This window comes from Sphaeramia orbicularis, chromosome 14, assembly GCF_902148855.1.
Source record: "Sphaeramia orbicularis chromosome 14, fSphaOr1.1, whole genome shotgun sequence".
In the NCBI taxonomy this organism is placed as follows: domain Eukaryota; kingdom Metazoa; phylum Chordata; class Actinopteri; order Kurtiformes; family Apogonidae; genus Sphaeramia; species Sphaeramia orbicularis.
In genome coordinates, this window is record NC_043970.1 from 22,146,121 (window position 1) to 22,164,646 (window position 18,526).

The 18,526-nt window shown below is 36.7% G+C and overlaps 1 protein-coding gene across 1 annotated transcript in view; it reads right to left on the reverse strand.

Annotated features, from left to right (window-relative positions):
- LOC115432415 (rho GTPase-activating protein 26) overlaps positions 1-18,526 on the reverse strand; it is a 143,805-nt gene that overhangs the window by 41,275 nt on the left and 84,004 nt on the right. The window contains exons 12-16 of the mRNA XM_030153244.1: positions 18,300-18,336; positions 18,004-18,069; positions 14,233-14,307; positions 14,011-14,095; positions 12,119-12,177 (exon numbers count right to left, since the gene is read on the reverse strand). Coding sequence (XP_030009104.1) covers positions 12,119-12,177; positions 14,011-14,095; positions 14,233-14,307; positions 18,004-18,069; positions 18,300-18,336 — 322 coding nt within the window. The remainder of the gene's footprint in view (positions 1-12,118; positions 12,178-14,010; positions 14,096-14,232; positions 14,308-18,003; positions 18,070-18,299; positions 18,337-18,526) is intronic.

Below are 18,526 nucleotides of genomic sequence, written 5' to 3' on the forward strand. Positions count from 1 at the left end.
AGATGGCTTATGGTAGAGAAATGAACATTCAATTCATAGGCAAAAGCTCTGGTGGAGATTCCTGAAGTCAGCATGCCAATTGCATATTCCCTCAAAACTTGTGACATCTGTGGTATTGTGCTGTGTGATAAAACTGCACATTTTAGAGTGGCCTTTTATTGTGGCCAGCCATACACCTGCACACCTGTGCAATAATCCTGCTGTCTAATCAGCATCTTGATATGCCACACCTGTGAGGTGGATGGATTATCTCAGCAAAGGAGAAGTGTGCACTAACACAAATTTAAACAGATTTGTGAACAATATTTGAGAGAAATAAACCTTATGTGCATACAGAAAAAGTTTTAGATCTTTGAGTTCAGCTCATGAAAAATGGGAGCAAAAACAAAAGTGTGGCATTTATATTTTTGTTCAGTGTAGTTACTAACTGCAGTCCAAACTGTGGCACTAACATAAGGAACAAGTGAAAAAGCAAGTAGAGCTTACTAATACCTCCGCCCAATGATACCCTGCCTACCCAGGGATTCATTTTGAGTCTTAACTTCCAATCTTTTTGAAATCTTTTCAAATACTTGTTTAAAAAAAAAAAAAAATTGGATATCAGCCATCAAACTCACTGCACTGTGGCCAGTGATAAAGAATATGTTTATCAAATTTGAAAAGAATCGGATGAATAGTGTCAGAGAAATGGAATGGACAAAATTCTTGGATGGACAGATGGATGAAAGGACGACTGGAATTCCTGGTATATCTATACACCCCGACCTCTGGGAGCTTCATTAGTTATTCGTTTTTTGGGTTTCGTTTTATTTGTTGATGGTTATTGTTATTATTATAATTATCATTATTATTACTATTGATATTTTCTTGTGTGAGGGTCTTTGCCACCTTCTTTTTCTATTTTCTCCCCCCTTTGCGCTCTCCTTCTCTCTTCCCCCTTTCTTCTTCTCTTCCCCGTTTCTCCCTGTCAGGTCTGGCATCGAAATGTGGTTCAACAAAACCCGATCTCTCTCCGGTTGGAGTAGTTGTAGCATTGTGGACAAATGTGTTTTTGCTCCATTTTGGTGTCTTTTTATAGGGAATGGTTGTGCACAATTGAGGAGAGGTCCAATTCATCTGTGAGTTTCACTCATGAGCAGACATGGGTGAAGAATACAAAAATACATTTCTTATTGCTAATCAAAATCAATCAACCAGAACCAGGAAAACAATCATTTCATTTTGACTCAGAATAGTACTGAACTCATTGTAGTTTGCAATTTTGCAATAATTGTCATATTTCTGAAAAAAATCGAGAAAATGAAAGTGGTGCGTTTCTTTTTTCCTTGAGTGTGTGTGTGTGTGTGTATATATATATATATATATATATATATATATATATATAAATATATAAATAAATAAATAAATAAATAAATATATTATTTATTTATTTATTTTATTTTATTTTTTTGCAAACCATGATGTTGCCTTTTAGGTCTTCTATGTCTTGTGATAACTCATTAGTACTTCTTTGGTTAAGAAATAACAAAGCCTATTGTCTAAAATGTAAGAAAGAAGCCACAATTATGCGACGGGTGGGAGGATCAATAACGACAAAATCATTTGTCTTCCTCTAGATCATCACAAGTGTATTAGCCTAAGTTTATAGTAATCCCAAACAAAGTCAGTATGTGTAGTTAAGTCTGCAAAACATAGAGAGACACAATGTCCACCAGCCTTATTTTACCCCTATTACCAAGCTCAACATCGATATTGAAGCGTTTATCATCGTAATTACAGAGTATTTTAAGACAAATAGTGATACACAGATAACTGCAGATATCAGACAAGGATTTACTTAACACTGGGGAAACGTGGGAAAGCACTCCTTCCTGGTGATAAACAGGTAGACAGACATGCAGACAGACATGCTGATGATGTACGAGTGTAATAAGTCAGAGAGGCAGAGCCCGGTCGATAGAGAGATGACAGCAGAATCACACTAGATCAACCCTCAGGCTGTGGCTGTCAGCGCCAGGCAATACGCTTTACGGCTACCAGCACTTAGCAGAGCATCTCACATGCGTCTACACGTTCACCCAACAACTAACAGAGTGGAACAAGCTGAGACGTATACCCTGCAAAATGATCATATACTGTACAAGCACAGAAGATGTGGGTGAAAGCACCTTTTAAAGAACAGAACACTGAGAAACAAATACATACACATCATTCTCTTTTATATAGTATATGGTGTCTTTTTATTCCATTCAAAGTTGGCTCAAAATGTAAAGAAACTACATGTGTAAATGCATGTGGACTTTACTATAAGCCAAACTAAACACTGTTGCAGCCATAAAATATTACCAAAGGTTGAACTTTAAGTAAAAATCCATCTGTCACTGAAGTCTGGAAAAGACAAGAGAAAGTCAGACGGACCTAAACATTATTTATCATCAGCAGCGTTATCTTTATCCTATAAGCAGTGAAGTTGTTGGATTAACGTCATGTTTTGGTTGGATTGAAAAGAACCACGTATACAGAAAGACAGTGATTTATTAATGGTATAATAGACAAAGATTAATAGCGTTCAGTATCAGATTTTCAAAATACTATAGTAACGACCAGCAGAAGATGATGTATGCTGCTTTTAATTTACAGGAAGATTGTTTAGTTACAAATACTGTTATATTTAAATATTCACTTGGAGTAAGTGTAAGACAATAGGAAACAGAACTGAAATGCAAAATGGGCATTTAAAGCAATAATATGTAACATTTCCACATTAAAACATCATAAAACAACTGTGTGTTTTATATAGTCTCTAGAAACGCATTTCAGGCAGTTTGTCCAAGTAGAGTTAGCATCACACATGAACAAATGGGCAGTTGATCCAGTAGTGACAGGCAGCTGAACCAACCCATAAAGATGGAAGACACTAAACAGCACGTTGGCCCTCTGGATGGAAAGATGAGGACCAAAAAACCCAAGACGGAACAGTCCACCGACATAAAGTATTATACACACTCTGCAGGAAAGAAGTTTTCTTTCCACTGAAGGACTTCCAGCTTAAAATACCACATTAACATGAGGCATATGTTAGTCAGGAATTCTGCTAGCACTTCGGCTAACATGTCGCCCAACTTGGCCTAACATGCAACACATTGAGTGCATATATATTCCCTTCTTTCTTGAGTCTGTTTGCTCATGCAAAATGACACACGATTAATATAGATTAAAAATGAATATTTAATCGTGATTAATTGAAATTAATCCGCAGCAACTCTGTGATTAATTTGATTAAAAAATGTAATCGTTTGACAGCACTAATAATAATATAATGTCTCCAGTGATTTTCAATTCAGAGAAATTAATTTTATTCAATGTAACAGCCTGTATCATTTGGTCGCCTTGTGTCAATGTCTTTATGACGTTAACTTTGAGCTTGACTTCTGCTATTTAATCAGAATGACATATAAAATGTATGAAGAACGAATGTCACTAAACATAATGTGAAAAAAATTAATATTTTATGTCACCTGTAAACACAAACTCCCTTCTGATATGATTCAGCGGTGAAAACAACAACCTCCATGATCTCACACTACTTCACATCATCATCATCTACTACTGTGTCTTTTGTTGTTTTTTGGATTGAGATGCTGCTCTGTATACTGTTAAAATAATGTCGTCATGTTTTTGGGCTTTTTTTGTAGCTAATTTTCACAATACATCACAAAATGAAGAATTTAAGGTGCTTTATGGCACTGCAGACGCATTCACAACACACACCCTGCAGCTTGGATGTCAGTGTTACAATGAGACACAAGCAGAAATCATTTATCATCATGTCATATATCGATACTATGACAATAAATAACCTATAAAAGTAAATTATCTCTTTTGTTTTACATTTCTTACTTCAAACATTAGTACATCTACTATTCACAGTAGATATTTATGTTTCAGAATAATGGTACGTGTCCTTGCACTCACACCAACACAGTTCTGCAATTCATGCAAATCAGCTCATTATTTACATGTATCACTGTCTATTGTCACACATGAACCTACAGCAGGTAACCGTAAAGACAGGAACCCGACTGTCGCCCCTGTCTTCACTGAGGATTTCCCAGCTCATCTTTATGATTACAATCCAACAACACATCTCCCAAAACTCATAATGTTTTTCCTCAAAAATAGTCACAAAGTTAATTCAACTAATTCTGTTTTTACCAAAGATAAACAAACACTTTTTTTCTTTTCTTTCTGCAGTAAGTAGCCTCTCATGTCTTTAATGTCTAAAAGATTGGACGATGCCAGGACTGATCAGGATCATTAGGCTTGTGACAGAATGGTTCAGGGAGAATGAGACATCATTTTGACACATGGATTGGCCTCCATAAAGTCCAGACACTAATTAGGGATGTGATGAAGCATTATGTGGCAAAAAAGATGTCACAGTGAATGTCTCCTGTAATCAAAACCAAAGGTGGTGCAGTCAAATATTGCATGTGTGACTTGTTTTTTGGCCGGGCAGTGTACCTTCTAAGTTTGTATTTCTAATATGGCATTAGTCCTGTCTGTAATAAAACACTCCCCTCGTCTCTCTGAAAACATGTTATAAGGATCTGTCAGGAGTCACCTATTCAAATACCCACCATTCTTTGCAGTTACCCTACTGGTCGGTCTGTGTGTTAATGCACAGGATTGGTTGTATCTTTTTTTTTTTTTGTTGTTTTTTTGTTTTCATGTTTCATATTTTATTTAATAACAGCTGGTTATGTATTTCCCGCTGACCCTGATGAGGGCTGCTAGCTGAAACGCGTAGGTCTATATTTAGAGTGAAAAAAATTATTCTATATGGCAAGTGCTGCAGCAAGGCCTTCTCTTCTTCTATGCACCTTGGAAATAACTGAAGTTGTGCCAGAACTGTGTATTTGTACAAGAGCTGACAAAAGTGCTGAAAAAAGTCAGGATCTCATTTCATCAAAATTTCATGTTTGTATCTCTCAAGCAATTGGGGATTTAGATTATGTATGTAGTGCATACTTTTACAATCAAACTCAGAGCTCCAGCTTCGTACGCACCCACATGCAGTAAATGAAGCATGCACTTCTTCAGGCACTCGGCCACATCTGCTGACTGACAGCTGATCCTTAACAAACTCCAGCAGCACCACCTGGTCTGCCTTCTTATCATTCATTATTCATACCCCAAGTCCCCTAGCTTGTGTGGTATATGTGTACTATATCCATGTATAAAATAATATTTACAACACCCTACGTGGATTAAGATGCGGATGGAGTGCACATGACAAAACGACTTGCAAAAATACGACACACACTCCAAACTCCTACGCTAATAGCAAACACTGTTGCTCACTTCAAACCTCTTGAAGAGTCACTTAAACTAAAACGCTTTTACGTGCATGTTTCACCTGCATACTCTGAAGTCCAAACTGCATAACGTAAATGCATGTGCAGATTGTGAGATGACATCATACATCTCCTCCTACACAAATGATAACGTGTGATATATTAATGATGAAGTGTGAGGCTTCGTCTGAGGTGTTTTTCTTTCCTGTGGGTCATGTAGCAGTTTGTAATGTCAGACCAAGTGACAATTAATATCGATAAGGGCAACTACTGTTAACACCTGCAAGCAGACTGAAGTTTATCCACAGCTGCCTTTGAATATGAATGTTTTTTTTCATTTCAGTAACAAATTTTTATGGAGGTCAGACGTGAACAAACAGACTCACAGTTTTCACACACAAGCAGTTAAATGTGCCCCCCCCACTGACTGAACAACCACCCCCCCCAGTGTAATGGACCGTGCACCTACTCACCCTTCCTCAGTGCAATAGCCACACCACATGCATCTTTTTTTTTGTTTATTTTTTCATTAATCTCCCTTGTACACTTCCTATATTACCTCCACATATCCTTATTTGTTGTAAATATCATTCATCTGTAATATAGTTAGCTTTTGTATATTTCTAGTACTACTTTAGTAGCATATGTATGATGGTTTTATACAGTCCTTTTTTGCAGTAAGTGTTTTTGCTGCTAAACAGAACAGAGCTGCTAAATTGATTTTCATTGTTCCTGTGACAGCGATAATAAATGTCTATTCTGTTCTATTGGCTGTGGATATGGAGAGTCAAAATACAGGGGAGGAAAAAGAGAAAGTAGAGTTTAATATGATGCAGTTTTATTTCTGTTATTTTACAGAACAAAACTGTAGGACGGAGGACGGGTAAATCAACAATCCTTAGATTCTTTTCTCCTCCAGTTTCTTTTCTTGCCATTATCAAAGATAGGAGCACATACCCTTCTATTTGTGAAAAGGAAATATAACGTTTGACTACCGTATTTGATAGCGGCTGAAAGACATCACTTGATTCAAGGCAGGATTACACTGAGCCTATGCACCCACTCATGCATGCAAAGCACCCTGAATTATTAAGTACAGTGTCTTCATTATTGAGAATGATCCCAGTGGGTATAGACGGGATCTATCTGTTTGCTCATGACGGTGCTTTAAGTCTTATTGTATTGTTGTTTTCAATCTTCTACATGCAGTGTAAAATCAGCCTGGGGACTAAACATGTCTGACAGTCAAGGAATGGGTGCCGTTCCAGTTTGTGAACCTGATTTTTAACTGACGTGAGCATTTTGACCACAAATAACCAAATCTGGGATGTTGGTTCCCACATGAAACCAAAAAATATGAGGTTTTATTCAGAAAGAGTAGATGGAGATCAACTATGTGGAATTTATTCATATCGTCGCTGTCGTGCGTTATGTCCAACACGATTATTTTTTAGGAAACTGGAAAAAACAATGTATATTCTAAATAAATGAATTAAGTTAAAGGAGTGATATTTTGCTTCTTTTTAAAAAAAATGGAATTATGCAATTTAAAACATTTCCCTGTGGTCTACATAAACTGTAAATGCTATGCTTGAGTCTGAATTCTTCATTAATTCAACTCCACAGGTCCTATTTCTGAGTAATTACACCAGAAAGGTCATTTTGAGCGCTGGCCCTTTAAATGCACATGAGCCACTTCATGCCCCACCCCCTCCAGGTTGTTGACTGTGCTGCTCTGTCCTGTTCAACCAACAACTGAACATTTTAGATTCAAGATTCAAGATTCACTTTATTATCATTCAAACACAATACCAACACGGATGCAGTGCAGAACGAAACTACGTTTCATCAACACCTTAGCAGCCAAAAATCTGTAGCAACAGCTTACAGAACAATAGATAAGACAATAAAGCATAAAAGGGCAATAGGTTAAAACCACAATATAAATATAACAAGTAATAAACAAAGAAATGTTAAAATAATTGCACAGAAAACCATAATTAGGTAATCGACTCAAGGTTTTGACATATTTTCAGTATGGACTACAACCGCTGCTGCTGACAAACAATTAAGTCATACTCGGAAAAATGTCAGAAGTCTTGACCTTACATGTACAAATGTTGTGACATAACTAGTTACAGATGCAACAAATTGAGCAGGAATTAAAACAGGTTGTAGAAATCCACTCGATTTTTGATATCAGATTAGTTGTCATGTGTCCAAAACAGATCGAACTCTTTGGTGTTTTTCTTCAACACATGCAGCTCCAAGAGCCAGAAAAAAAAACTGCCGCTGTTTGTTTTTCTCCTCTGAATGTATGTTATATATTTATGCCCAGGTCTGACTGATTAACAGGCCATCATAGGTTTGACTTTGCAAACCTTTTGCTGAACCATAGTGCGTTTCTTTCTGATCTGCAGCTCAACTTGTGCACTTACTGTGGCCTGCAAAACCAAAGAAAGTGTCTCATTATGACAGAAATAAACTGTACTATAAGGAGTGAAAACTAATCAATACTTGTTCAACAGGGAAGCGGCAGGTTTTGATTTTTCATTATTTTCATTATTCCGTATTTTCAAAGGGAAGTGTGTCCGCTTGGCTGCCTGCAAAACACCAGAGAGTGTCTGAAGTCTGTTGGGCGTCTAATGTTCAACAGGGCTTCACTTTTAAATTCAACTTGTCGTCGTGAACTTATCATCTCTGATCCCTCTGTCAGTCTCTTTTATGTGCAAGGTCATAAATGAAAAACTGAATCGATGGTACAAGTGAGTAATATCTGAAGAAAAAGTCTATTTGCCGGAATGAAAAATGAAGCAAGATGAAAAGCCAGTTCAGTGAATTCATTTCGGTGAATATGTTAGGCAGGAGTCAGAAAGTGTAACAGAAAGAGGAATTAATAATGAATTAATGCAACAAAATACTGGAAACTAAACCGAATGATTGGGGGTAATTACTGCATGTGTGAGCCTGTTGGTGCGTACCTAACACTGTATCTGAAATCCAGGTGCCAGGTACCCTCCCACCACCACCACCGCCACACACACACACACACACACACACATTAACACTCATCCTTATCTCTCTGCCTCATTCATTCCTTATTTTTTCGCTTCATTTCCTTCTTTTTGTATTTACCTTTGCGGCTGAACTGTGTTTCTCAGATATTTTAACTAGCCCAGGATGGGAAAAAGTAAGGCGAGATGGAACTAGAGGAGGAGGAGGAGGGGGAGGAGGAAGAAGATGAGGTTTGGGAGCACGGAGGTGGGAGGAGTTGGAAAGCAGGCGTGAAGAAAAGAAAGAGAAAGGGAGGAGCTGAAAGAAAGGGTTCATCTGAGGACGCTGTCCTTAAAACACCTCAGTGCTCTGCAAAATTCTGCCTTGGATGAAATCCAAAAGCAGACGCACATTCAGACAGGCACATACTGCGTTCACACACAGTCAAGACGCTAATATCCACACCCACACAAACAGAAAACAATAAGGAGACTACGGAGGGAAGAAGTTCAACACAATGAAAGACTTGGGTAAATGACAATGATGTAAATCTATCAGCTGAAATTCTACTTGACACATATATTTCATATCTTACAGTGATTTACAGCATGCATTAGACTGTTTGCATCAAACCAGACAGGTTGGCAGTCTAAATCCCCACAAACAACTGCTTTCTTCTAGTTCCTAATACACACACTGTGCTCATTTTCCTCTCCAGTTGGCCTCACTAGCAGCCATTTCCTGGTGCTGTTGCTACAGACACACGGTCATTTCCTGAAGTTCCTTCCCCTGTCAGCTCTGATCTCTGAAGGCTTAGTGACCAACAAACACACAAAACACCAATGCCATTCAGCACAGACTCAGCCGGCTCAAACAGACCGTAGAAAATGGAATAAAAGTGCCAATTCCACTGTAATCGACCATGACAGTACAGTAATGATGAACCAAACCAAACCTAGCAGGAAGAAAAGTGACATGTCTGCTGTAAATTAAGAATGTTCTGCAAAGTAGAATGGTCCACATCAGCGTTACCAAAAGCTTTAATTATGGATCTAGGAGAAAGAAGGATTTGAAATATAAGTTGGCGAGTGCAGTTAGTTTGGATGATTATAGCAATACGTCTTCAAAACAGCTGTTTATTACGTTGTAAGTAAAGTTGAATGATTAATCCCAACACTGCACACCTCACTCATCTAGTGCTGGGAGACATAGAAAAACACTTGCAGCTGTTATACCAATCAGACTTGAAGAGCTGCTTGCCAAGTCTTTCCTCTTCAACTGTTAATTGAAAAACATATAAATACTACTTAAAAGCCCTAACACACAGCAGGTTGGTCACCGGTTACGTGTCACACACAACCTGAAGCCGCACAGTTGGAACACTCAACTAGTGGGGTAACAGACAGATAGAGGCGGCACAGCGGCGCAGCAGGCGTCCTGGTATCTCAGCAGGTGAGCGGCGGATTCACAAATGCCTTAACCGTAAATTATGACCTCATTCGTGTAATGATGGAGAGAAAAAAGATGCCTTTAAGCCCATTAACACCTGCAATGCCAGCCCAAACTCCTCTGCACATTATACAGAAAGGCTACATGTGCTAATGCAAACTTTTAAATAGGTCACACTAGACTTGAAATGGACTTTACCAAGCCAGATAATGTCCAATAGAGGCCATGTATGATAATTTTACAGCCACTACTGCCTACTATTGTACTAAAGTCAGGAAAATAATTTAACTCACAGTTAATTGCTAAAAAAAAATTACAACTGATAATTGTCTTTTTTCTGGTTCATTTTATGCCAGTAGTTTAGTATAGGCCTATAGTGTATTTGTACACATAGGGTTGACATTAATTGTGCTTTTTGTACTTTTTGAGGCCCAAATTCAGTAAAAAAAAAAAAAAAAAAAAAAGGCATAAATGCACCACATTCAACCTTTTTATTACATGAATTACGCAGAACCTATGGGAGCAGCTATTACCATTTATGCAGCCGTAAGCTTTGCCACTGTCTTAGGCACACGACCCAGCACTGGCCAATAATGTGTCATCTTAGACTGGTGTCTGCTGCACGGAGTCAGTGACGAGTCCATGACAGCCCAGTGAACTGGACAATACTACAACAACAAAAGCCTGTGAAGGAGGCCACATGTTGCTTACCACACCTTACTGATGGAGCAGTGACTTAGTACTCCCACACTCCCTACTTGACAACGGGCTATAACTTAAGTTATCTGACAGAACTGCTAGTATCATACGTGATCTTTTGAAATTGCTAGCTATAAAAATTCACTACAGGTACTTTTTAACTCTTTAAAAACTGAAGTGTCATTGCTGACACACGCTGCACATACGCAGTTTGGATGGCTGTAACTTTTTTACTGTTTGTGCAACTGGAAAGATTCAAACGGTTTCTGAAACCTGAGATGTTGCACTTTATAGGCTTTACTGGGTCATTATGGTAATTTCAATCATGCCTGAACAAGAAGCTGGAGAAAAAGGCATTTCAGGAATATTATAACATGCAGTAAATTGTAAATGACTGCTAGATTTTGAAAGATCTGGAAAAAAATGATCTGGAAAAATGGGCAAACGGAGTCACTCACAGCATATTTTTTTAACCTTTTTGTAGTCAAAATAAGAAAAGAAGTCCAGGCAGACCATTTTAGGCTTAGGGTTTAAAGGGTTAATGAAGAGGAAGAGCCATTCATAAGAACTGAAAACTGCAACACAGCTCCTGTTTGCCTTTTAGGCATTGTAAACAAAAACTGATCAAAAGAAATTACTGATAATGAGAGGTGTCCATACATGTTAAGCACCTCAAGGTGACATCACTATAAGAACACCAGTCACATCTCAACCTGCAGGAAATGATGTGAAAATAGTGATGAAATATGACATTCCGGTTAGCTTCATCCAGATGTTTTTATGCAGATGAATGGAGACAATTATCATAATTATGCAAAATAACTGTGGTTCACTCAAGGCATTAAGGTGTTAAGGCGATGATGCAATAATGTGACAGGCCTTGTAAACATCACGTCAGACTGAGCTGTAAACTGCACATATGTAAAATGACCCATGTGAGAAGTTTTTGGCACAGCATCAGCAGCTACCGGCAACTTTCAGGGTGTAATGTTTTCTGATTTGATGTCAGGAATGAATCAATTTACTTGTTTTAATGTTTTTAAATAATCATCATGAATTTTAACCGGATTAACTGTTATTCTGACGTCTTCCACAATATTTAACTGGTGATAAACAAATAGATGTAGCTGTAATATTGACACAAAATAGTCGTCATTACAGGTGAGTCCTCTGGCTGCTGTTGCGAGGTCAACCTCGACACAAACCAGCACTAAATCCAAAATGAGTATTAACTGAGTATCTGACTTGGACCATCTCCTAAAAGACCACTCCACTGACATGTGGGCATTTCAAGTTCATACATAAAACAGTTTTGCAGTATTATTTTATTAAAACTGAAAACCTATTCTTGATTTTTGCCAACATCTGTATTTTAGTTATTCTACCGATATGCCCTGACTCTGTCTTAGTATTCCTGTGATTCAATGTGCTTCAAATAAACAGTGTATTCTAATATTTAGTAAAGCGTGCTGTTGGTTTTTAATCTAGGGAATTCTTTGATAGGAGTAACTTCAGAGGGAATTGGACAATCTCAAAGTGCATGAGAATCTGTCATATGCCCTGTTGACTCAAGTTCACATTTGAAAGGCAAATAAGACACATAAAAGAAAAATACTCACTGGCAGCTTTGATGAAGCTTCTTTGATACTGGTATGTCATGAGAGGGGCAGGCAGCATTCTGGACACAAAGAAACAGAGACATCAGATGGAGAATGTCAGCTTAGATGATGAAATATTAGACCTGGGTTTGATGTTCAGTGAAAATCAATAAATCTAGATAACTCTGGATTAGCACATGTGTAACCAGTCCAAGACGGGAGGAAAACATTCTGTGGTCTTTTCCTTTTCCTCTGCCTTTGCCTCTGTCTCATCTTTTTTTTTCTCATCTCTTTCCTCCAGCTCGCACAGCTGGACATCAGTTTATCCCAGCAGGCTCAGAGATTTTATGGCTCCCAGTGGCTTTCAATGAGGCCTGACCTTAGGTCCTATGTATGGTGTGTGTGTCTCTGTGTGCGTGTGAGTGCACACAGTGGATTTGTAGATGAATTCGTTTGTGAGCTGTGTAATTATATTTGCAGACTATGCAAGGTAGTGTTTTTGTCTCTGTGTATGAGCACAAATGTGTCTCTTTGGCTGTTCGTGTATTTTATGAAGCTTGTGGATTTTGCAGATTTATTCAAGTACAGTATATAAGCACAGCTTGACCACCATTACTACTACTTATACCCTACCCATCATGCATTTCACTTTCCACTTAGTCTTCTATTCCTGTCCTCCTACAATCTATCCAACCCCATAGGGAGAAATCCGTTATCTGAAAATAATCACATGCAAGAGGCAAAAGGGTTACTTGTTTAGATCATGATCTATTTCTTATTATCACATGTTGAAATGCTCTTGAATAAGGATTTTAGCCCAAAACACTGTGGTTTAACTGTTTGTGTGCACTGTTTGAAAGCAGAGTGGAAGGCCGCTGAGATAAACATCTGAATAAAAGAAAACAAGCTTTACACATTAACTTCAAAAGAACTGCAACAATGAAGAACTATTTATTGACTTGGATCCGTGACAGATCAGCTGGAAGTGACAGCAGCACCATACTTTTACTCAAGTTATAGAAGTTAAAAACAGAAAAATGCTGTATTTTCAGAATAAGACAAATCATCATCCCATTTAGATGACAGTCATTGCCAAGGGAAATTCCATAACTCAATAGTTAATTCATGCAATTCATGCACTTTATCTCATTTCTTAAAAAAGATCATGAGTGAAAAAAAAACCCAAAACAAACAAAACAAAACAAAAAAAAACAAGGGTGGATTCCTCCGATGCAAATATTTGTATTTGTATTTCATTTTTGGAACTTTACTTTCAATGCATTTGAGAAGTATTGTTGTAAGATGATTTATTTTTGCTTTGGTAATTTTATTTGTATAATTTAACTGGGTCTATCTTGTTTCTGTTATTGGGACTGCTATAAGGGATTGGCGGAAGGATATTGTGGGGAGAGAAGGTCATGTGACAGAGAGTATGAATGTAAGTGAGAGCTGTGGACTGTAAATAAATATTCTTCTTGTGGAGTTATTCCCTCTCTGCGTATTGTTTCTTCATCTACGACCTCCTAATATTGGGTAACACCTAAACCCATAAGTGTTACATAATTAATTCTTTTAGATTCAGCCACATTGCATTTGTACAAGAACGTTGGTCCATCAGTCCCCTTTACATTTAATGGACAGAATATCTTAACATTTGGCACAAATATTTCCTGCAGACTCAATGAGGAACTGATTACATTTTAGTGGACAAAGTAGCTCACTGAGCACATATATTGGCTCCAATTCTAGATTTGAGATTAAGATGCAAGAATAGTAGATGCATCTGATTGAACCTCTTGTGACATATTTTGAAGGTCTTTGAAAATGCAAAGTACATAATTGTACATAATCACATGAGTAAAACACTGAGGTTATTTCAGAAATACAGACTTTCCAAGTGTTTTCACACAAACCTGAGATAGTGCTTGATAGCGCTTGTGATGGTCTTGATCTCCCATTCCGGGTTGTCCAGCTCCACGTCAGCACACGTCTTAGGATCTAATGAACAAAAATGTGAACGTTTCAGACTCTATTATAAATCTGTTGATAAAAATGAGCAATTGCAGACACTCACAGACACAGACAGTCTTTGGGTGTATTCTTTTAATGTGTACTACATGTATTTTTGCATTTACCCATGGCGAGGCTCAGTAGTTTTTGTACTCTGGAGTTGACGCCAACGATTCTGTACAAGCCCTGCTCATCAATACCTGAAGGGAAGAGAGAAGAGGAGTGAGAGCAGAGAAGAGAAGACCTTTTGTACTCATCCTGTGGATTTTGACTCAAGTGGAACTCCAATTTTTTCCCCTTTGACTCCTCTTTTTAGTCAAAAACCTGGTGGATTTATTAAAAAATACTTACGATTAAGACATTTGAAATGACCAAGTGGAGCCGGCACAGCTCAGTTATTCATGCATGTACTTACGGCCAATGTTGATAAATAAAGGCCACGTGACAAAAAAAAAAAGCTTTACTTGTTTAATGTTAAATGTTATAAAAGGAGCAATTAATGGTAGTACCATTCCTTCAGACTTAAAGCCTCTTTTTGTCACTGGACAGAAATTCCGTAAACCCCTTTTAATATATTGAAATTCAAGAAGACTTCACCTGGTCTGGACTGGAGAGACACCGGTAAGACTGTTTTACAAAACATTCAGAGTTAGCAGACCTAAGAAAATAGTAGGTCACAAAATAAAAATTGAACTTAGAATATCCTACATTAAAGTTATAGTTACTTTTACATCCAGTCCCAGATGTACTGGTTAGAATAGAATAGAATAGAATAGAATAGAATAGAATAGAATAGAATAGAATAGAATAGAATAGAATGGAATAGAACAGAGCAGAACAGAGCAGAACAGAAAAGAATAGCACAGTAGAACAGAACAGAACAGAGCAGCAGAACAGAATAGAACAGACAGAATAGAATAGAATAGAATAGAATAGAATAGAATAGAATAGAATAGAATAGAATAGAATAGAATAGGGCAAACAGAAGAATAGAATAGAATAGAATAGAATAGAATAGAATAGAATAGAATAGAATAGAATACAATAGAACAGAGCAGAATAGAATAGAATAGAACAGAGCAGCAGAACAGAACAGAACAGACAGAATAGAATAGAATAGAATAGAATAGAATAGAATAGAGCAAACAGAAGAACAGAATAGAATAGAATAGAATAGAATAGAATAGAAAAGTAGAACAGAAAAGAATAGAACAGACAGAATAGAACAGAGCAGACAGAATAGAATAGAACAGACAGAATAGAATAGAACAGACAGAATAGAATAGAATAGAATAGAATAGAATAGAATAGAATAGAATAGAATAGAATAGAATAGAACAGAGCAGCAGAACAGAATAGAACAGACAGAATGGAATAGAATAGAATAGAACAGAACAGACAGAATAGAACAGAGCAGACAGAATAGAATAGAATAGAATAGAATAGACAGAATAGAATAGACAGAATAGAATAGATAGAATAGAATAAAATAGAACAGAGCAGAATAGAATAGAATAGAATAGAATAGAATAGAATAGAATAGAATAGAATAGAATAGAATAGAATAGAATAACCTTTATTGTCATTGACTTTATAGTCCTGTATGGTATACAGCTTAGTATATTATGCACATAATATGATGTGCAGACTTATCTGGTTTGCACAAAACAACTGTGACTAGTTCCAGATAGTATGTGTAAACACGTTAATTAACTTGATGACGTTAAATAAAATCTATGTGCACCATTCTGGTCTTTACTTGACATGGATATTCAGTTCAATGGTTATCCAATATCCAGTAACTACAATCCAAGATGGTTAATTTCAGTCAATGTAAAACAGTCGATCAATCTGTTTTTTCCTGTTCCAAACATATTGACTTTTAAAAATCCACTACTGGTTGACCTTGACTTTGGGCTCTACTAACAGAATATAGAAAATCAGGCACATTTTTAAAAGCTGGTATAATAGTTTCACAGTACATGACCAATTGTAGGTGCTTCAGACAGGTTTGGAGAGTTCAGTACTATGAGACTCACTTCAATTACATATTACCATTAGGACTGTGTCAAATGTGACTCTACTGTTTCATTCCTGTGGAAAAGTGAAGCTATAATTCCACGACATTGTAGCCTCACTTTTCTATCAAGGTGTGAAACAACATCAACACTACACAGTTTGTTCCCTCAAGCCACCACACTGATGAACAACTAAACCTGCAATATAACAATAATTCATACACCTCATGCACAACCTCAACATGTTGACTGCTCTTCTTTCTCCTTGCACATTTTTTTCAGTTGTACATTTTTTAACTGCATTACATAACTTTAATGTTTGTACATTTTTTTGTACAAAAGTTTTTTACTTTTTAAACTGTTTTCGTTGTGGTTTTTTAGTGCTCGTTTACTATTTTGTACAGAGAGAGCAGAGAGTAAAATTCCTTGTATTCTTTTGAAGATACTTGGCGAATAAAGAAGATTCTGATTCTGATATCATCCATCTTTTTTATTTAATCTTTTGTTTTGGACAAAGAGGAATGAGCTGCAGAAGAAAATCATATTTTCTAATTTTGCACTTTTCCCTCTGCAGCTTCAAACTTCAACAGTTTTTTTTTTTTACCCGTCAGGAACCACACTATGAATGGTAGCCAAGAAACCTCCCACAAATCAGAAAAATCTAATTACTGATCCCAAAGGTGTGTGAGGGAAAAAGGTCATGTCCGCTATTATATTACTCATTCATTATGTATTTCATGAGTACAATGAGCAGAGCAGTCCCGTCAGATTTACAATCATGTGAAACAAAGTCAGTGAAATTCACTGCATCCCCCCCATGAGGAAATCATGCCGTTCTTCATCACTGAAGTTGGGAAACGCAAAGCCGTCTTTACATGGCCCTTTTATTCACATGCAAATGAGACTGGCATGATGAAAACCTGCCATGAGTAATACCTGCTCTTAGTACGAGGAATAAAAGGAAAAACCTGCTCTTACTGCACATGTGAACCTTTTCTGAGACGACTGTTTTAAGAGAGGGAGCAAATTCCAGCTAATAACCTTTGATCTGTTGTTGACATTTGCATCAACAAACAGTATGTGGGACACATGCGGTAGGTTTATATCATATAATTATATATATCACACACAACCCAGAGCCTTGAAGTAGGTTTCTATTACATCCTTTGTTTTTTCAGGAAGTATTTTCAGTATAGATTTAATGTTTCCCTAAACAGGACCATCCAAAATATAAACTGGCACTTGGTTCGTATTAATATGAAACAAAAACAAAAACAAAAACAAACATATATTGGGTTTATATGTTGCTGATTCTTGATGAATGTAAATAAAACAGTGTCAAAAAACTGTAACTTTAATTTTGAAGGTTGTTGTAAATCAAGCAACTGCCTGTAATGTATTAATGAAATGTAATTATTACTAATTTAATTCATGAAATTAATTTTTCTCCCGTCCTAAGGATTAGTTATAGTATATATTTAGTAATATAATGTACATATATGCATGTATATGTATACTAGTAATATAAAGCAAATTGTACCAGTTTGATTAGTTTTATACAGATTTACTGTTAAATTATTTGTTTATTTGTGAATATTCACTTGTTTAGATTTTTGAGCTGTATATTCATTTACTCTTGATATGTTTCATGTTAACATATGTTGATCAAAATTTTCTGCATCTGAACATTTGCTAATTATCCCACAAGGATACTCTCCTTTAAGATAAGATAAGATAAGATAAGATAAGATAAGATAAGATAAATTTACTCAGATATTATACCTAGATATTACATAATTACTGTTGGGAACACAATATGAACAACACAAACTAAAATAAACAGAAAACCCAACAGTCCTGATAAAAACAATACTGTACCTCGTGTCTCCACAGCATAGATGAACTTCTTCATCACATTAAATCCAATTACGTCCAGCTGAGCCACTGATGGAGACACAGTTGAAACAGAAGACAAGATATTAAAAAGTTGTATTACTCTGATGACTACATGACTTAATTTCTTACACTTCACAGATCTGTTACACATTCTCTATATCCATAATTAAACACAACATTCTTTGTTGTTGTTTTTTCCACCTGCCACAACCAAAAGTCACAGGAGACTTTGCGGATTATTACTGAACAGTGACTGGATACTAATTAAAGCTACTTACTGCCTTCTGCCTGGTTGTCTTTATTAAGATTGTATACCTGGAAAAACAAACACAACACATCAGTGCACCTGTATCCTCACATAAAGAAATGAAAAGGTTTATTATTTCTGTTTTTATTTTTATCTGACAAATTTGTTTTGTTGGTAACTGCAGCTCCATCCGTGAACAAACCTGACTCACACATGGATACAAATGTCACAATTGCTGTTTGCTTTAGCAAGTATAAT